The sequence below is a fragment of the Trifolium pratense genome, linkage group LG3 (assembly GCF_020283565.1).
Source record: "Trifolium pratense cultivar HEN17-A07 linkage group LG3, ARS_RC_1.1, whole genome shotgun sequence".
Classification (NCBI taxonomy): Eukaryota; Viridiplantae; Streptophyta; class Magnoliopsida; order Fabales; family Fabaceae; genus Trifolium; species Trifolium pratense.
Window position 1 is genome coordinate 2,243,562 of NC_060061.1, and position 21,768 is coordinate 2,265,329.

The 21,768-nt window shown below is 36.1% G+C and overlaps 1 protein-coding gene across 2 annotated transcripts; it reads left to right on the plus strand.

Annotated features, from left to right (window-relative positions):
* The first annotated feature begins 120 nt into the window (after nucleotides 1-120).
* LOC123917353 lies at nucleotides 121-21,020 on the plus strand. 2 transcript variants are annotated; one of them, XM_045969044.1, is made up of 18 exons: nucleotides 121-360; nucleotides 482-577; nucleotides 2,450-2,637; nucleotides 2,743-2,847; nucleotides 3,450-3,550; nucleotides 3,771-3,849; nucleotides 5,534-5,545; nucleotides 5,690-5,755; nucleotides 16,562-16,630; nucleotides 16,729-16,785; nucleotides 17,155-17,232; nucleotides 17,817-17,914; nucleotides 18,008-18,053; nucleotides 18,267-18,394; nucleotides 18,699-18,807; nucleotides 18,930-18,992; nucleotides 20,280-20,342; nucleotides 20,622-21,020. In XM_045969044.1, exons 1-18 carry the CDS (start codon nucleotides 249-251, stop codon nucleotides 20,742-20,744), a joined length of 1,593 nt encoding a protein of 530 aa, XP_045825000.1. In that variant the 5' UTR covers nucleotides 121-248; the 3' UTR covers nucleotides 20,745-21,020. The 2 variants fall into 2 exon arrangements, with proteins under 2 accessions (XP_045825000.1, XP_045825002.1); XM_045969046.1 differs by having other exon boundaries at nucleotides 123-360; nucleotides 482-573.
* The last annotated feature ends 748 nt before the right edge of the window (nucleotides 21,021-21,768 follow it).

Genomic DNA, 21,768 nt, shown 5'->3' on the forward strand with positions numbered 1-21,768 from the left:
GATCAATCAAGTGAACTAAAGCATGACATGTGTCCCCTTTCTTACTCCAAATCAAATTTTTCTAATTCCAATTCAGATGGGTTTGTCAAAAAAAAAAAACAATTTTTGTATGAAGTGACACGTGGGAAAATCTAAAACGTGAGATTGATGCGACGGTTGTCATAAGCCCCAAGCAGTCTGCCTTTCCCGGGTTAAAGTCACGCAATCCCGGTCCGGCATAAACCCATACCAACAACTCTGTAGCAGAGATGTCTCTCCGCATGGCAATGGCTAAACTACTTAAAAAACTTCGCTTTTCTGCTTCCCACGCTTTCTCCTCCTCTACAGTTACCACTAATTCATTGCCCGTTTCATTTTCCGGTACGGTTTTTGCTTCTCATTTGATTTGATTTTTATTTTTTTTTGTACAGTTATTCTGCAAAAAGGAAGATGATTTTTGACTTATTCTTACTTTTTAATTTAATTTAATATTATTTTCTAGGTAAAAGACTTTCTCACTGGTATCAAACTGGAGAATATGGTTGGAGAGCAAATCTTAGGGATCCTTGTTTATGGATTGTTATATCTGGACATGTAGGTATGTTTTTTATAACTAACTAACACATGATTTGTTGTATTATATTGATACCATATTACCATATGTGTATGAAGCACGAACACTGATATATCGACACCAATCTTAATTTTGTGAAAATTTAATGTGATTACATGTGTTAGTGTCATCTCGGTGTTCGATACCAGACACGCCGTCAATATAAAGTGTCAGTGTTGCATAATTTCTATATGATGATATTTATTCTACATTTTGTTCCTATCTTTTGCTTAAAGTAATTCAATATGGAGAGTTAGGTAGCAAAGTTGAATTTTTTTGTTTATTGAATGGAGATCAAAATGAGAATTACTGCGAGCTTGTACTTGTTAGTACACTCTCTTGTTTTTTCTTTTCGCCTATTATATTCCATCGTTTACTGGCTTGATCACTTGCTTATAGAATAATACCCCGGAGCCAGAAGCTTGAATCACATTCCTTTCCTTTATAGTCAAAGAATACATGTTAACTCCAGCAGCTTATGTTTCTAGGTGCTGTCTCAAAGATAGGTTTTATCTCTGACACGCTTCTCATCCTAAAAACTTAAGTCTTGAATAATGGATATAGCAAAGACTCACCCTTACCTTCCATTGGAATTTCTTTTAATTAAGATAACAAGGACTGTGAGGATTGAAATCTTGATTAAAAGAGGATTTGATATTGTGTAAAAAATATAAGTAACCATAAAAATTAATGTAGACATGTTGTTTTTTCCGTAAGAAAAATCTGTAACAAATTGTCTGTTCAACCTCTTTCCATGCTGTTTATACTTAGGGCCAATGGTGATTCAGTGGACTATTAAAATCTTGATTCTCATGATATACTGTGGAAACTAGTTAGTATTTACTCTTAAAATTAGGGTTGGATCTAATTCAACCCTAGAAAACTGGCTTGTAAGGTGAAACATGTCTTGCACTTATAAACAAATTTTCAGGCCATATCTTATCCGATGTTAGACTCTCAACATATCCCCTCACGTCAAAACCTGGACATTTGGAGTGTGACCTGAGTGGCCTGATAACGGGTGGCCTAACTGATCTAAGATATACTATCTTAAAATTCGGTCTGACTGATAGCTTCCACTTATAAACACATTTTCAGATCACATCTCATCCAATATGAGACTCTCAACAGTTACCAACAATCAGATTGACCAAACTAAATGATTGTTAAATTAGTTTCTCCGTAACTCAATGCAAAACTTAATATAGTTCCCATGTTGAATATTTTCTTTGTTGTCCTTCAGATTCCTAATCTGACATCCAGAATTATTGAATTGACCTTTTGAAATTTTGTCGGGTGTTTCTTGCCTCTGTTTGCCTTGAATCTTTGTCTAAGTGTATTACATAGTTGGTCCTAAATCTGGAGAATAGAAGAGCGTTCTTTTGGTAGTCGACAACCAGTGTGAAGCCTTGTTGAATCTATATGAAATGGATTAGTTCAGACACAAAAAATTATACTGATTGCCTATATTTTCATTTTTGGCCTATTACTTTTTTTTTTTTTTTTTGGTTTTTTCGTTTAGCTTGATTCTCCTATCTTGAGATAAGGGATTATGTAAGTGGTGTATTTTTCGAAATAAAAATAAGGAAACTCTATTAGGGAGATTTTTTTAATATAAATCTTTGAAAATAGGAAACAATAAAAACGAGGTGACACTTTTGTACTCGATGGTGAACACTAAAAATATTTTCTGAAACCAAACAGGCCTCTTCTGGTATGAGATTTTACATAATGGTTGTTTGCTGAAAATTTTCCCATGAAAAACTATATAATGGTGTATTAGTCAATATTAATAGTAGAAGTTGATTAAACAATACTCTCAGATAGTTTACATTGACTACTCGGAGTTTTGTGTAGTTGTGACTCTGGGGATTAGTGCCAACACTGCGTTTGCAGAGGATGTAACGTCCGAAACATCTTCTGCAAATAGCACCGGGGATGACTTAACTGGATTAAGAAAAATTGAGGATGGTTCTGTAGCATCAAATATACATACAGCAAAATGGAGAGTCTTTACCGATAAAGGAAGAGAGCTTTTCCTACAGGCACACAGTTTCTTCCCTGTTGCTTTGCTTTAAAATTCTATTCATTTCTGTTATATGCACCAAAGGATGTTGTTGATTATATATTATTTCTCCACGTTCTTCTAGGGAAAATTAGATGATGCTGAAAGACTATTCGTAGCTGCCATACAAGAAGCTAAAGAAGGTTTTGGCGAGCAAGATCCGCATGTTGCGTCTGCATGCAACAATCTGGTTGGTTTACCCACTCTTCATAATTGATTCTTTATTAATTGTTTTATGAACTATACAATAAATCCTCGAGAGTTTTCCTCTTTAAGACAATAAACACTATCCTAGTTCTTGGTGACACTTAGATTTGTTCAATTATTTCTGAAGCATTTGAATTTCTGTTAAGAAACGTTTGTACATAGATCATAATTCTTAAAAAGGAATACTGGTAATCCACATACCGAGACAGTTTATGAGATCTACATTTGATACACAACTTACAATATTCAAACCTCGGATAATTTGAAGACAGTGGTGGAGGGAAGTATAACAAACTTTCAGCTTATGTATGAGCATGAACCTTCACAACTCAAATTTACAATCTTAGTTATAACACAAAAAGTTCTTGCAATGTTAGTTATCTTGTGTGTTCAAACACCAGTACTTTTTTTTATTGTTGTTCAAGTATCATGAGCACGATCCTTCACAACTCAAATTTGCAACAAAAATGTGGAAACTGCCTTTAGAGAGGCAATGTTGAATTTGCACCTATTGTTAAAGGTTAACTGAGAAAGTAAATGAATCTATTGTTACACAACTCAAATTTCTATTGTTGCCTTTACCAGGCAGAGTTGTACAGAGTAAAAAAGGCATTCGACAAAGCAGAACCGTTGTATTTGGAAGCTATCAAGATCTTAGAGGAATCTTTTGGTCCTGATGATGTAAGGTAAGGTGTGGTTGCTGTGTAAACCATTACCAACTTGTTGATTGATAGGGAAAATAATCTTATACTGACAGTGGATGGATCAAATAAAAGTTCTTATGAATGAGATTGATTTTTACTCTTTTATCTGTTATAAATTTCCTTCTTCTACAATAGTTATTCAGTGAAAATGAAAATATATCAAATTAAAATCTAAAGCCTATGGCTAACTGTGATCATGCAGGGTTGCGGTTGCTGTTCACAACCTAGGGCAGTTCTATGTTGGACAGAGGATGTTGGAAAAAGCTCGAGTTAGCTATGAGGTAATTTGTGAATTTAACAATCTTGATTCTGATGATATGTGCGTTGATTATCTTTTTCCATCTATTGCATGGAGGATAACTTTATCCAACAATTTTAATTAATACTGGTCAACTTCACCCCATTTTCATATAACTCTCCACTGCACTTTATGATAAAGTCTTTATCAATGTTGTGAAACACGTAAATCAAATTAGGATCGGGAGGAGGGTAATAGGTCATTACTTGGATAATCGTAACACAATCGTAAGATCCAACCAAAATACAGGATCATAAATCGGAGAAGGATTGTAATACAAAATTGTAGGATTGTAACCTCTAAAATCATAACCAAATTCATAATCATAACAAATAACTCAACATAAAAATTATAATTCAAAACTCAAACAAAACATAAGTTCAAACATAAACCAATCAGATGACTTGAAACAACAAATCAAATATGTTCAAACATGAGCAAATAATTCAAACTAAAGCAAATAACTTAATCCTAATGTAAAACTACTACTCTAGATATCTATGATATTATTCAATCCTAATTTAGGAAAACCATTATCCATATGATCTTCATTCTTATCAATTTCATCTTCAGCGTGATCATTGTCATTAGGAATCTCCAAATCATCTCCTAGTGCAACGCCAATACCACCATTAGCATCTTCTTCTCCAACTTCAATTGGAGCATGCAAATCTGAATTATCTTCAACATTATCCGCAACCCACTCATCATCAGAAGCAAGATCTTCTATGTCATAATCCTTTCCTTTGCTAGCTTGCTTCTTCTTGTTTAGTCTTGAATTTACCATCACAAAGACCACATCATTCATGGTCTTTTGCTTTAAACAATTTATTTTCTTTGGTGTGGACCTAAATATTTATAAAATTAATAAAAACACAATATACTAGGTAATTCAAAAAACAAAGCATAAATTAGTTTATAAATTTTGAATATTACTGTTTCAAAGGCGCTCCAATTACACTCACAGCCAGATGAGCTACATGTCAAGATCAATATTTGAATAGCAAACCTTAGCAACTCCGGACATGTATCACCATACGATTCCCACCATTGTGCAGGAGTTTTGGTCTTAAGTGCATGAGTAGCTAATTCACCACCAAACATTCCAGCTTTACTTTTGAATTACTCCAATTGAGCATCAATCTTTATGCTGAAGATGAAATTGATGAGAATGAAGATCATATGGAGGATGATTTTCCTGAATTAGGATTGAATAATATCATAGATATCTAGAGTTATTTGCTTCAGTTTGAATTACTTTCTTCTGCTTGAACTTATTTGATTTGCTTCTGTTTCAAGTTATGTGATTTGTTTATGTTTGAACGTATGTTGAATTGTTTGAGTTTTGAATCTTAATTTTTATGTTGAGTTATCTGTCATGATTATGAATTTGGTTATGATTTTAGAGGTTATGATCCTACGATTTTGTATTACGATCGCCGATCTATGATCCTCTATTTTGGTAGGATCTTACGATTCGTGTTACGATTATCCGAGTTACGAACAACTACCCTCCTCCCGATTCCGATGTACACGTTTCACAACATTGGTCATTCCCTCTTCCACTTCACACATAATAAGCTGTCATGTTTTTAAAGTGCTATTAGTCTATTCCTTCGCGTTTCTTCAATTATACTAACCACCTTATCTCGTTTTTTTTTTAACAGCGCGCTTTGAAGGTATGGACTTATTATGCTCAGGCAGAGACAGTTATTTTCCTCTGTATACTGTAACCACTTTATAATTCTTTAGTATATCTTAACACCGTTTCATTGTTTGATGGAGGCCATATGAAGTCTTAATTTTGATGTCTATTTATTCAGATAAAAAGGCGTGTTCTGGGATATGGCCATTCAGAATGTTCAGATACAATGTATCAGATCGGCATGGTAATTATTTGTCCTTTCAATATGTTGGGTTTTTGTATATTGGCTACATTTTGCAAAAACATATTTTAGCCAAGTGTTGAGACAAGTGTGCTGACCCCAAGTGTTGTGACAAATGTTGTGACATTTTGGAACAACACCTGACTCTGTTCCTGCGCGCGCCAGCTGGATGTTATTATTTTCTACTCAATCTTTTGAAGATCTGTTTGAAGAATTATGTCAAGGTTTCTTACAGAGGAAGGCGCACGTGTTTAATGTGTTTCATGAGGCAGCTAAACCCTAGTTTTATTTTCCAAAAGAATTATATTTTTGGAAAATATATTTTTGCGGTTTCAAAAATATAACTATTGTTTTCAAAAATATATCACTGCTGCCGCAATTCTAGAAGCCCTAATTTTTCTTGAAGCCCAAGTCATTCTACTGCTATAAATACGAAGGCAAGCATATGGTTTCAAGCATCTAAAATCGAGTCTTACAAAGCGTGTGTTTTTAGGGATTTTAGAGTGTTAATTGTGAGCCTATCTTGTGTCTCATTGATGCAAGCTTAGGACCTGAGTGTTATTGAGTTGTAAGTGTGAACTTCTCCTAAGCTTTGAAGTACGGAGATTGTTCTATTGTGTTGTGTGGTTTACTCGCAAGCTTTTAAGCAAGAGTGAATCCTAGTTTTTAGGAGTGTGTCTCCAACCGTTGTAATAGTCTGAGTTGAATAGCAGCGCTGTCTGTGTTGCTAAGGTGGGAATTGGGACGGGGTCTCATATCTAGGAGTTCCTAGGTAGAAGTTGCATTGGGTAGGGATTAAGTGAGAAGTTGTAAACGGGTGAGTTTAGCTTCGAAGTAATACTGCTGATAGTGGACTTCATTCCTGGATTGGTATCCCCCAGAGTAGGCTTTAGGCTGAACTGGGTTAACAACTCTCGTGTGTTATTTACTTTACTGTTTGTATTGTTTGATGTTATTTACTCTGTTTATAGACAAGTGTTGGCGCACCTGTGACAACATCTGTCTACAACAGACAAGTGTTACTACACCTTGAGCAACACCTGTCCACTGTGTGCCAGGAATTTCAATTGGCATCAGAGCAGGCACCCTGTTCTGAATTTTAGGGTGAGCTCCAGGGAAATCGTTTCTGGCAAGGATGGACAAAGAAGGAGGTTTTGTTACCAGACCACCTCTCTTGGTTGGCGCTTCAAACTATGACTATTGGAAGTCCCGCATGATGGCCTTCCTAAAACAAATTGATAGCAAGACATGGAAGGCAATTCTGAGAGGATGGACTCCACCTGTGAAGATGGACAAAGATGGTAAACCAACTCTTGAGTTGAAATCTGCTGAAGAATGGTCCAAAGAAGAAGATGAGCTTGCTCTTGCAAACTCAAAAGCATTGTATGCACTATATAATGGTGTTGACAAGCACATATTCAGACTCATCAAAAAGTGTGTCTGTGCTAAGGAAGCTTGGACAATTCTTGAGACTGTTCATGAAGGTACCTCTAAAGTGAAGCTGTCTAAGCTACAACTCCTAACAACTAAGTTTGAGAATCTGAGAATGAATGATGATGAAACCATTCAGGATTTTCACATGACCATACTTGATTTTGACAATCAATTTGATGCCTTGGGTGAAAAGATACCTGAAGAAAAGCTGGTAAGAAAAATGCTCAGGTCTCTACCTAAGAAGTTTGACATGAAAGTCACAGCTATAGAAGAAGCAAAGGATATCACAGATATGAAGCTAGATGAACTGGTTGGTTCACTACAAACCTATGAGGTAGCCACAAATGAAAAGATGGATAAGAAAAACAAAAGTATTGCTTTTGTTTCAAATGCTGAGGAAGAAGATCAACTGAGTGACACAGAATCTGAACAAAGCATCTCTGATGCAATGGTTCTCTTGGGAAAACAATTTAATAAGGTACTAAAGAGAATGGACAAACGCTCTAAGACAGGTGCAGCTGACATTGGTCGCAACACTTACAGGAATTTCAGAAAACCTGTAACAGATGAGAAATCAGCTCCAAATAAAGGTGTTCAATGTCATGAATGTGAAGGGTTTGGTCACATTAGAAGTGAATGTGGAACCTTTCTGAAGAAACAAAAGAAGGGGTTAACTGTAACTTGGTCAGATGAAGATTCTGAAGGAGAAGCCGATACTGCAAAAGCTATACATGTGTTGACAAGTGTTTGCACATCTGACACTGAATCATGTGAAGAAGAACTAACCTTTGATGAACTTGCTGAATCATATAAAAAGCTGTGTCTGAAGAGTGCAGAAGTCTGCAGAGTCTCTGAAGAGCAAAAAGAGACAATCACTAAGTTGCAAACTGAGAAAGCTGCTAATTTGTCAAGAGTCTCTGAATTTAGTACTAAATGGGAAGATAGTTTAAAGATCATTGAGGAACAGAAGGCAACTATCATCAACTTAGAAGCTGACAAGATCAAACAACTGACTGAGATAGCCCATCTGAATGAAGAGGTAACTGATTTAAACTCTCATCTTGAGAATTTAAAGAAGCATGTTCTTAGGCTATTCAAAGGAAGTGATCTAGATGAAATTCTGGAAACCTTGCCTGCTCCTAGTAGATCCAAAACAGGCATTGGGTATGAATACAAAAATGTTAATAGGATTATGGATTACAACAAAGAAGGGAAATTTTTGCCTGAGTTGAGTAAACAACCGTCTCCAAAAATGCATGACAGGATGTCACCACACCTGTCTCCTAGACAGCAGAGACAAGTATTGCCACATATGGCACCACATCAGCAAAGATGGCAGAGACCTAGGTTTATACCTAGACCAAGAAGCAGGTACCATTCATGGAGATGTCATCACTGTGGAAGAAAGGGGCACATAAGGCCTTATTGCTACAAACTGTATGGTTATCCAAGTGAAATTCCACAAGAACCTGATCAATCCATCACTAAAACAAAGATGGAATGGAAGCAAAAAGATGATGCAACCAATACCAAGGAGTATACAGCTGAAAGCAGTAGGAAAGGTTTGATTGCCCATACGTCTCTCAGAGCCTCATCAAAAGAAGATTGGTACTTTGATAGTGGTTGTTCTAGACACATGACTGGTGTTGAAAAATATTTAAAAGAAGTAAAATCCTATGCCACAAGCTTTGTGACATTTGGAGATGGAGCAAAGGGGGAAATCAGAGGTATTGGAAGACTGATTGACCATGGTCTACCAAAACTTGAAAATGTTCTCCTTGTAAAAGGACTAACTGCCAATCTAATCAGTATAAGCCAACTATGTGATCAAGGCATGAAAGTCAACTTTACAAAAAATGAATGTCTGGTCAGCAATGATGAAGGAGACATCCTTATGAGGGGTGTTAGATCAAAAGACAACTGCTACTTGTGGATCCCTCTTGAAGAAGGTAATGTATCTACATGTCTCTTAACTAAAAATGAAGAGGTTAAGCTATGGCATCAAAAATTAGGACACCTTAACCTGAAGAGCATGAAGAGAGTCATATCAGAGGAAGCTGTCAGAGGACTACCAATCTTACAGATACAGGAAGGCAATATCTGTGGTGAATGTCAGATTGGGAAGCAAACCAAAGTGTCGCACCAAAAGTTGCAACACTTGTCCACCTCTAGAGTTCTTGAGTTACTACATATGGATCTGATGGGGCCCATACAAGTTGAGAGTCTTGGAGGTAAGAAATATGTTCTTGTTATTGTTGATGACTTCTCTAGGTATACTTGGGTGAATTTCATTAGGGAAAAATCTGAGACATTTGAAGAATTCAAAAACCTTTGTGTACAACTTCAAAAAGAGAAAGACTGTGGTATTGTAAGAATCAGAAGTGACCATGGTAAGGAATTTGAAAACTCTAAATTTGCTGACTTTTGTGCTGCTGAAGGAATAATTCATGAATTCTCTTCACCAATTACACCTCAACAAAATGGTGTGGTTGAAAGAAAGAATAGAACCTTACAGGAATCTGCTAGAGTAATGTTGCATGCCAAAAATGTTCCTTACAAATTCTGGGCTGAAGCCATGAATACAGCATGTTACATTCACAATAGAGTAACATTAAGAAAAGGTACTGCTACAACACTATATGAACTATGGAAGAACAGGAAGCCTACTGTGAAGTATTTCCATGTGTTTGGGTCAAAATGTTACATTCTGGCAGATAGAGAACCTAGGAGAAAATTGGATCCCAAAAGTGATGAGGGGATATTTTTAGGTTACTCAACCAACAGCAGAGCGTACAGGGTTTTTAACTCCAGAACAAGAACTATGATGGAATCAATTAATGTTGTTGTTGATGACAGTGATACAACAAGTGCAGATCCAGCTGAAGAGACAGATGTCATAACACCTGTCCCAACACCTGATGAAGATCAAACTGAACCTGAACCTGATCAACATTCTGAGTCTACTACAGAGGTTCCTAGACCAAACAAGGGACCATCTACTAGAACACAGAAGAATCATCCTCTGGAACTTGTCATTGGAAATCCAAATCAAGGAATTGCAACAAGAAGATCAAAAGAAGCAATCTCCAATTCATGTTTCATATCAAAGATTGAACCAAAGAATGTTAAAGAAGCTTTGACTGATGAATACTGGATCAATGCTATGCAGGAGGAACTAACTCAGTTCAAAAGAAGTGAGGTATGGGATCTAGTACCTAGACCAGATGGTATAAATGTTATTGGTACAAAGTGGGTATACAAGAACAAAACTGATGAAAATGGTGATATTACTAGAAATAAAGCCAGACTTGTAGCACAAGGATACACCCAGATAGAAGGAGTAGATTTTGATGAGACTTTTGCTCCAGTTGCTCGCTTGGAGTCCATAAGATTACTCTTGGCTGTGGCATGCATCTTGAAATTCAAGCTATACCAAATGGATGTAAAAAGTGCATTCCTAAATGGTTATCTAAATGAAGAGGTTTATGTTGAACAACCAAAAGGGTTTGTAGATCCAAGCTTTCCTAACCATGTTTACAAACTAAAGAAAGCACTTTATGGATTGAAACAAGCCCCTAGAGCATGGTATGAAAGGTTGACTGAATTTCTTGTCAGCCATGGATACAAAAAGGGTGGAAATGACAAAACCCTGTTTGTAAGAGAAGAAAAAGGGAAGCTAATGATAGCTCAGATATATGTAGATGATATTGTATTTGGTGGAATGTCGCGACAAATGGTGGAACACTTTGTGCATCAAATGCAATCTGAATTTGAAATGAGTCTTGTAGGTGAGCTAACTTATTTTTTAGGTCTTCAGGTCAAACAAATGGAAGACACTATATTTATCTCTCAAGAAAAATATGCAAGAAACATTGTGAAGAAATTTGGTATGGAAGGTGGCAGTCACAAAAGGACACCTGCACCTACACACTTGAAGCTCACCAAAGATGAGAAAGGGGTTGATGTGGATCAAAGTCTCTATAGAAGTATGATTGGGAGCTTACTATATCTCACAGCTAGCAGGCCTGATATCATGTTTGCAGTTGGTGTTTGTGCTAGATACCAATCTGAACCCAAGATGAGTCATCTGACTCAAGTAAAGAGGATCTTCAAATATGTCAATGGCACATGTGGCTATGGAATTCTATACACTCATGGCAATGATTCTACCTTAATTGGATTTTGTGATGCAGATTGGGCTGGAAGTGCTGATGATAGAAAGAGCACCTCTGGTGCATGTTTCTTCTTGGGAAACAATCTAGTATCTTGGTTTAGTAAGAAGCAAAATAGTGTGTCTCTATCAACAGCTGAGGCAGAATATATAGCAGCTGGGAGTAGTTGCTCTCAATTGTTATGGATGAGACAAATGTTGAAGGAGTATAGTGTGGAGCAAGATGTCATGACACTTTACTGTGACAATCTGAGTGCTATAAACATCTCAAAAAATCCTATTCAACATAGTAGGACTAAGCACATTGATATACGTCATCATTTTATAAGGGAGCTTGTAGAAGAAAAAATTGTTACACTTGAGCACATTGCATCTGAAGAACAGTTAGCAGACATTTTTACTAAGGCGTTAGATGCAAGTCAATTTGAAAATTTAAGAGGCAAACTTGGAATTTGCCTTTTTGAAGACAAATAGCAGTTACAGCAGGCAATGCGTGTAACTACCTCTCATCACTTTAAGTTACACGCAAATCAAGGAAGTTCTCATTCAACTTCCCTCAACCTCCATCAACCACAATCATTATTTTTCATCTATTCTCTCTCTCACGCTCAAAAACTCTCTATCTTCCTCATCAACATCTCTCTGACTTCTCCTTTTCTCAGAAAACCTCAAATCCAAATCATGTCGAACTCTGTCAAATCTTCACCAACAAAGTCAGATGCTACTCCATCACTACAAAAGGTGGTAATCGATGCTGTTCCCCTCACCACCATACCTTCCACAAGTCCAACGATGAGGAGAAAATCAGTTGCGAAAAAGGAAAAATTATCACGAACGAGCATAAATCCTTCATCTCCCTCCTCTTCAATTAAGAAAGCGAAGAAGAAGAGCAAGAAATCGCGAACTGAATCGAGAAGAAGTTTTACAATGTCTGAACTGCATGTTGATCCACTTCCATCGAGTGGTGTTGCTACTCCTGTCGTAAAAGCTGCAGAGGTTAATGTTGACACATCTGGTAAGAACTCACTTAATCAAAACTCTGATACTCCAAATTCTGTTGAAAACCTAGGTTTAGAGAAACCTACTGTGTCTGAAAATTTGGGGAAAAGTGTTCCTAACTCCCCTGTTGCTGATGATGATAATATTGGTGCTTCTACTGAGACCAATAATCCTGTTACTAATGAGTCCATTAAGAAAACTGCTCCTGAGACTCATGTTGCGCCGAATGTTGCAACACATGGCGCTGCGCCAAATGTGGTGCCAGATGTTACCACATCTTTGGCACAAGAGAACCTTGTGGACTATTCTGAGTCTGATGAGAGTCCCCCACCTAAGGATACTGATAAAGAAGCTGGTTCTGATAAAGTTGTGAATGAAACTCCTGAGGTAATCATTGTTAATGAAAATGAAACTACAGCTAGTGATAAGGCTATTCCTGCACATTCTGAAGCTAGTGTAGCTAGGAGGACTAGAAGTAGGGCTGGTAAAACTGTAGAGGCTACTAACACTCCTGCCCAAACACCCAAACCCTCTAAGGCTGGAAAGGCTACTGGTAAAAAGCCTGTGTATGGACCTCCAAAACCTGTCAGTAAAGTGGTCCCTAGGTCAGAGACCAAGAAAAGAAAGGCTCCTCCAACTAGTGATTCTGATTTTGAACCTGAGACAGATGTTGCTGCATCTGGTAGCACATCTAGGAAGAGTATAGGAAGGAAAAAGATCCCTCAAACAGTTCCCTATGCTCCTTTAGACAATGTATCATTTCATCTGGAAAATGGTTCTGCAAGGTGGAAGTTTGTCTATCATAGAAGGTTAGCTCTGGAAAGAAATTTGAAAGCTGATATTCTTGAATGTCCTAGTGTTGTAGAAGCTCTTGAGTATGCAGGTTTGATGAAAACTGTGGTTGGTTTGGACAAGTGCTATGACAGGCTTGTGAAGGAATTTTTGATTAATGTGGCTGCAGACTGCAATGATCCAAAAAGCCCTGAATATAGGCAAGTTTTTGTACGAGGAAAGTGTGTTCAATTCTCTCCAACTGTGATCAACCAATATTTGCAAAGGGATTCTGAAGAAGTGGCTCCTCTGAAAGCCACAGATAATGAAATGTGCAAGGTCCTCACTGGTGGAAAAATTAAGGTGTGGCCAAGCAAGGCAAAGTTGTCTGCAACTTCCCTCTCACCATTCTATGCTGTTTTAAATAGGATTGCTGCCCATAATTGGGTACCAACCACTCACTCAGGTGACATTGCAAGAGGATTGGGAAAGTTTATCTATGCTGTGGGTACAAAGGCCAAGTTTGATTATGGATCTTATTTCTTTCAAGAAACTTTAAGCCATGCCCTGACTTATGCTGTTGAGAAGCCAGTGGCTCTCCCCACTCTGCTATGCAATATTATACTTGAACAACACCCAGATATACTAAGAAGTTCTGATGTTCCTTGCAAAAGGAAAGGGGTGTTGGTGATTGAGCAGAGGCTGCTGGATGGGACAAATGCTGCAGCAGGTGTTGGCACATCTGTCCAGGGTGGTGTACTTTCAAGGAAACAGATGATTGCTGATCTTACTGAAACTAGCAGAGCTCTTGAGGCCAGGAAGCTGAAAATAGACCGTGTGATTGAGGCACTCAAGGCTGAGGAAACTGCTGAGATGGCTGAGGGTGAGCCAAATGGACAAGAAGGAGAAGAGGCTAGCGAGTCTGAGGATGGTTCTGAGGATGTGATGGAGGACTCTGATGAAAGTTCTTCAATCTGATTTCTGATGTTTCCTTATATTTGTTTCTGATGTACTATTGTTGATTTTCTTGGTGTTTCTTTTGTTGTTCCCTTATGGGCAAGGCCCTGAATTTCTAGCACCTGTGTGTGCTCTATGGTCTGTAATAACTGCACACTAATATTCTCTATGCTCTGGTACACTACGATTTCCTATTCATGATGTTTGTCTAAATTATGGCTAAAAAGGGGGAGTAGTGTGTGTGTGTGACAAGTGTGGTGACAGATGTTCTCACATCTGGTGACTGCTCTGTTTTTGCATAAATTGTGCGTATGCTCGTATTGAGGGGGAGTAGTGAATATATGCATGTACTGAGGGGGAGTAGTGAATATTCTTTCTCTATCTGGTGTGTGTATGCATGAATTCAGGGGGAGTGTGAGTGAAATTATCTCTTGATTGCCTGAATGTATTTGATGACAAATGTTGTGCCAAGTGTTATGGCACCTGACTATTGAGTCCACTATCTACTATGACTGAGAATTTATCTTTCTCAGATGTTTATGGGAATTTATTTTTCCCTGTTGTTCTTATGATGAATGGATGCGCGTTAAACTATGGGAGTTTATTTCTCCCTTGTGTTGTTCCATGAGGCTAGTTGTGTTTTATTCCGCTGTTGCATTGCCTCTGATGCTACTTGATTTTCTTGGAAGTAGTTTTAATTATGTGTTACTTTCTTTCCTAGTTGTGTGATCATGTTGACTCGAAGGAAAGGTAATACTGTATCTCTCAATATACTGGTCTAATATTGTTTTAGCCAAAATTTGCCAAAGGGGGAGATTGTTGGGTTTTTGTATATTGGCTACATTTTGCAAAAACATATTTTAGCCAAGTGTTGAGACAAGTGTGCTGACCCCAAGTGTTGTGACAAATGTTGTGACATTTTGGAACAACACCTGACTCTGTTCCTGCGCGCGCCAGCTGGATGTTATTATTTTCTACTCAATCTTTTGAAGATCTGTTTGAAGAATTATGTCAAGGTTTCTTACAGAGGAAGGCGCACGTGTTTAATGTGTTTCATGAGGCAGCTAAACCCTAGTTTTATTTTCCAAAAGAATTATATTTTTGGAAAATATATTTTTGCGGTTTCAAAAATATAACTATTGTTTTCAAAAATATATCACTGCTGCCGCAATTCTAGAAGCCCTAATTTTTCTTGAAGCCCAAGTCATTCTACTGCTATAAATACGAAGGCAAGCATATGGTTTCAAGCATCTAAAATCGAGTCTTACAAAGCGTGTGTTTTTAGGGATTTTAGAGTGTTAATTGTGAGCCTATCTTGTGTCTCATTGATGCAAGCTTAGGACCTGAGTGTTATTGAGTTGTAAGTGTGAACTTCTCCTAAGCTTTGAAGTACGGAGATTGTTCTATTGTGTTGTGTGGTTTACTCGCAAGCTTTTAAGCAAGAGTGAATCCTAGTTTTTAGGAGTGTGTCTCCAACCGTTGTAATAGTCTGAGTTGAATAGCAGCGCTGTCTGTGTTGCTAAGGTGGGAATTGGGACGGGGTCTCATATCTAGGAGTTCCTAGGTAGAAGTTGCATTGGGTAGGGATTAAGTGAGAAGTTGTAAACGGGTGAGTTTAGCTTCGAAGTAATACTGCTGATAGTGGACTTCATTCCTGGATTGGTATCCCCCAGAGTAGGCTTTAGGCTGAACTGGGTTAACAACTCTCGTGTGTTATTTACTTTACTGTTTGTATTGTTTGATGTTATTTACTCTGTTTATAGACAAGTGTTGGCGCACCTGTGACAACATCTGTCTACAACAGACAAGTGTTACTACACCTTGAGCAACACCTGTCCACTGTGTGCCAGGAATTTCACAATATACTCTTTTGACATTTTTTGGTAAAACAGTCAAATACTCTCTTTAGAAATGGGAAATCTTGATTTTAAGATGGCGATGTTAGGGTATGAAACAAATAGGGTGTTTGGTTTATTTTGTATTTTCATTTTCGAATGATATGTTTTCTATAAAATTATGATAATACCACATTGTTTTCACCTTGTCTACTTCTAATAATTTGCAAAGGAAACAATGCGAACAAACAAAATACTTGAAAACTCGCTAAAATTATTTACACGGCCTTTGCATGCAAAAGTTATGACCCATTTTTAGTGTTGCTTTGGTGTCGGTACACATCCCAATGCTTTCAAATGAGAAAGTGAGAAGTGAGAACTACTTACTGTGGGTGAACTCTGTGTTTGAGGGTGTGTCGACACTGTTTTCTTAATCAACTTCTTTTATGAAACTTAGAAGCGTGAATTAAGAAACACTAACATAAAGAAGTTTCCTTTACTTATATTTGCTTGGTATGTGCCATGAAGTAATGTCCGTGATAGTTTGATATTATCTATCTAATTTCTTTGCTCAGACTATAACTTCCTTGTTGGTGACATTTATGGCTTAACTGGATTTTAAGCTGTGATATTTATGTTCAGGTGTTGTATCTTCAAGGAAAAGAAAGGGATGCGGAGACCATTATTAAGGAATCAATAAGCATGCTAGAGGTGCGCCATACATTTTAATCTAACTTCAATTCCCTCAGTTGTGGGATTCGGCAAATTTGAAGCTTTTTGTTATTAAGCTATTTTATTTACATGTGCAGACCGGTGGTGAAGGGGAGTCATTTGTATGCATTAGAAGACTTCGTTTCCTCTCACAGGTCATTTTTTAATCCTTCTTTTGGTCCCTGAAATAGTGAAACTATCTTTTGATAAATACTGATTTTTACTATTTGAACATGCATGTTCTTTAGATTAAAAAAAACTAATTTTTATATAAATAAGATACTTTTTTTTGGGGTCTTCACCTTACAACTTAACGTTTGGGAAGAGTTGGTTGTTGGCATTGATTAGAGGCTCTTATACTGATTGCTAAGGAGTTTGATCCAGTTTGGGCTCCCCCAAGTTCTGTATAGTTTGATTAAAAATTTCAGCTTATGACGTAATGAGTTTGGGCATTGTTCATCCCTCAAAGTGGTTATGTTCCAACTTTTATTAATGATACTAATCTATTGCTATAATTTCTTCAGTTATATTTGAAATCAAATCGTCTCGATGAAGCTGAGATGATCCAAAGAAAGATCCTGAATATAATGGAATTATCAAAGGTTTGCTTTGTGAACTTGTTTCCCATCTTCTGCTTTCAAATCAACTTACTTCATGAACGATGATGCATGTATAATTTAAAAATTGGTATAAAATAGCGAGTGTGTAGGTGATACTTCTGAACAATTAAAGTAATCTTAACTGTGGTTGAGCACGGTTGTTTTATGATTCTTAACTTTACCTGTACCATGTTACTTCTATTCCTGCATAATAACGACCAAGTCTTAAGTTATCCTTACATACCTTGACCTATTGTTACTTTTAGCATAAATTTCTTTATCAAATTGAAGTTTTGTAATTATAGAAATATGGACTCTAATTTTAAAATAATCAAGGTGTTAGTTTCTTTTAAAAAAATTATGATTTGATAGTTTGTGGAATTACTATAATTAGTATTTGATAACCATGCAAACTATTATGGCTTGAAAATAGTGACAGATGAGTTCTAACTTCTGCCTTTTCTTTCAGAATTAATTGTGATAAATATAATCTTGACAAATAAAATAAGAAAATGTTGCGAGAATAGTGATATTTTGTAATCTGTTGTCATCGTTAAAAACATGATGCAATTTGTGTAATAATCCAGGGATGGTATTCCTTGGACACAGTTATTGCAGCTGAATCCTTGGCTCTAACCCTACAAAAATCTTCCGAAACAAAACAATCGAAAGAGCTTCTTGAAAGGTTATTTTCATATAATCATTTTAGCAAAACTTGGGAAATTAACTTTGGCCATTTGCAAATGAAATCCTCTCCCTTTCTCTCTCTCTCTTGCAGATGTCTTGATGTCCGGAAAGCTTTACTTCCTTGTGATCATATTCAGGTTTGTTGTTGTTCCTTGAAAGTGATTTTGAGAATTACCGTTCTATTTAGATTTCAAATCCATCTAAAATTGATTTCAAAACTGATGCTTATTTATACATAGTATTGTTCTTATTACATGTGTGCTAATGCTTGAGATGAATATGTTGTTGTTGATTGATTTAAAGAAAGTAAAGACAAATAAATGCATTATCTCTTTTTTATCGATGGTCAGATTGGTGCAAATCGACTTCATCTAGCAAGAGTAGCAATGCTTGATTGTAGCCAATACAAAGAATCTGATGTTTCTAGAGCTAAAGCTGAGCTTGTTATGGCAAAGGATCATTTGCATAATTCCATAAGGTTTCTATTAATTTGATTTGCCTAGCTCTTTCATAACTATTTTTACATATAAAAATGAAATCAAATTATCATCGTGTTTATTTTTATAACTGTTGCACTAGAACTAGTTCACAACCGTTGGCCTATTCATTTGATTTGCCTAGTTCTTTCATAACTTTGTCCAAGCTCACTTTTCTTGAAAAATTCTCTTCCTCAAAATTATGTTTGATTTCCCTTCTCCAATAACAATGTTACTAGTCACTGAAAAATGAAAATTGAGTGTGCTTTATCCTTTTTTTAATGTATTTTTCTTTTTCTATCTCAGGATTGCGCGTCAATGTTTAGATAAAGTGTTGAAACAAAAAGACAAGTCGAAGAAAAACAGTGTGCGTGGAAATTCTAGAAAGGAATCCCAAGCAGCACTTGTCATATTGGTTGGTTTTATTTCCCGATTATTAGCTTTCTCTTATGCACGTTTATAAAATAGAATTGCGTTATGTATTCTTTTGTAAATAAAAGTTGAGTTGTTTATTAAAGTAGGAATGTAATTTTGCAGTTGCAATCACTCAGTACTCTAGCATCGGTGGAGTTGGCTAAGCAAGAATTGCAGAAAATTCAGGTTAGATTATGTGGAAGGTCCTACATTAGATGTGATATGGTCTAAAAATACTTATAAGTAGGAAATGTCTCTCACTATACAAGCTTTAAGGATGAGTTAGGCCCAATTTAAATTTTAACCTAGTATTAGAGATTAGTACGATTTAGGGACATATTATTGGCCCACAATGCTTGCATCTTCAAGCCATACAAATTCGGGTGATTATTTGATATCTGTTATGCATTTAGGTAATCCTGTTCTACCTTCGGAACTTCCAGTTTCCTCTCCAAAACCACTTTAGGTGCTTTGGCAGCGCTAATTAGCTTCGCTCTCCCTTCATGATTGTGCTCTGTAATAAATTTGACATTATGTGCTATCATTAGTCACTCTTGAATTTCACATTATATTTTACCAATTCCCTCTTCAATTGATTAAACTTTTCCTACAATATCCATATCCATTGCTTCTTTGATTTGATTTTGATGAATAATGTAGAGACTGAGATTGTATATTTATTTTTTCGACTAGACTGAGATTGTATTTAAAGTTGTTAATGTGTGTTCTCGCTCTAGTATCATTTGACAACACACACGAACGACTCTATGAATACAATCTAAGCGTCTACTCTATTCATCAAAATCAAATTAAAGAAGCGATGGATATTGTAGATAGAGTTTGTGCAATTGAGGACGAAATGGGTAGAATACAAAGTGAAATTCAAGGGTAACTAATGATAGCACATACTACCAAATGTATTAAAGACCATAGTCATGGAGAGAAATCAAAGCTAACTAATGCCGCCAAAGCGTGCAAAGTGGTATTGGAGAGTAGACTAGAAGTGCCAAAGGTGGAGTGGCATTGCAAATTCATGTTTCCATCCATTTTTGTTCTTGAGTCAAAGAAAAGAACGGGTTTTTCCTTGAAGGCTTCTGATTTAAAAATCATACGTGGGAGACATTCCTAAACTTATAAGCCGATTTTGTAAAAATAAATTGGGCACAACCCAAATTCTATGATGGTATCAGAACTTACCCTAAATGCGTTGGACCACTTGTTATCGGGTCACCGTCACTTAGTGGGAGATATTCGTTCTTCGTGAATGAGTGTGCATTCTGAGTCCCACGTTAAATCTAGTATGGCTTGAAATAATTGTTGATAAATCACAAGTGAGATACATCGTGCATTGTGAATTAGATCCAACCCAAATTCTAAGAGATTTTAACAAGTCTTGATTGTAGTCGTGCAACAAGATTCAAGGCTCCAATGGATGCAAATCTTCTAAATTCGTCTTTCTATTTTGCAAAGTAGGAAGGGGATATTAACCTCGAGGCTCAAGAAGCACTTCTTCAATGCATTGCTGCTTACAACGAGGTAAGAATTAACTATTCACATGCTAAATTTTCTTCGGAATATGCATGTTGATGTTGCTTTTTCAATTAAATGAAAAGAAAATATAATCCATTTACTACTAAATGTCGTTATTATACTCACATTTACTGTCTGACATGCCTTACCTCCGGTGTAGGGAACCTATAGAAAAAAAATACTGATTTTAGTTATATAGAAAATGACTATTGAAAATGAACAAAATGTGTTAAATGTTCACATGAGATTTTGAATATTTATCTCAACTCCACTCTTCCTTTGCAGTTTGTTATACATAAGAAGTCCATTGTTGATTCTCCTGAAATAAAGAATGCATATCTTTCATGTTTTAAGCATGCTCAAACATTGCTTGGCAATAAACTTGATGAGAGAGTATCCAAAAGCTGAATCAAACATCATGAAGACTAAAGAGTAGGACTTATTTTTCCTTCTGTAGTTTTTGTGAAGATTAAATTTTTAGTCAAAAAAAGAAATTAATAAACCACGCGTGATAAGGAGCACAATTATCTCGCTCTTGGCGACAGAATCAGAAAGCGATGTTCATCTGACCAAGCTGATAGCAAATGTGGGATTCTGTCATAAACATTCTTTCTGATTAATATAATCAATTAATCATATAAAACATCTCACTATGAATTGTGTGATTATTAATTACATTACCTTGATATTGAATTGTTCATTTACTTACAACTTGTTGAATTTAAAAATGTACAGTGGTGAACATTTCATTCAATAATTTTAACTTCATGTGGTCAATGAATGATATTATGATTGTTGTAATTACTCAAGATTGGAGTGGTTGGTTATTGTTGGCATGAAAATGACTTCTTTGCAAGAACAATGATTGCTTTTAGAAGAACTGATGTACTTCTACTCATACACACTTGTCTCTAGTTTGAATTGACCTTTGTTATGATTCATATATTTTGACGGTTCGGTTGTAATTTCATCTTGGTTTGAACGGTTTAAGGAGGTTGAACCATGACCTGACAGTCTTACCATAACCAAATTAATAAAAGGATTTTTTTTTTGACAAAAAAGGGATTAATAAACGAATTATAAAAGAATACAAGATTTTTGGTCAAAAAAAAAAACAAACAAGATTTGACTGATTGTAAGCCACTATGTTTGATCTAGTGATGAAAAAATTGTGTCAAAAAAATAATAAAAGACTTTTTAGTTAACTAGGTCAAGCTACAGGCCATTAAAAAAGTCTTTTAGCCTTCTAGGCTAACCTATTTAAGTTAAAATGAATAATATTTTTACTACTATAATTATTTATATATTAAAATTTGTACTTTAATTAAATTATAAATTTATTAACTTTTTCAGTAGTATAAGTTTATTAATCTACATAAGTTTTTCACATATATATATACATGTATTATTATAAACTAGAATTGAAATATGA

Coding starts and splice junctions, on each gene's coding strand:
- LOC123917353 (XM_045969044.1), top strand. CDS start 249: ATGTCTCTCCGCATGGCAATGGCTAAACTACTTAAAAAACTTCGCTTT. Junction 17,915..18,007: donor TCGAAAGAGCTTCTTGAAAG/GTTATTTTCATA, acceptor TCTCTCTTGCAG/ATGTCTTGATGTCCGGAAAG. Junction 18,993..20,279: donor AAGAATTGCAGAAAATTCAG/GTTAGATTATGT, acceptor TTTGCAAAGTAG/GAAGGGGATATTAACCTCGA.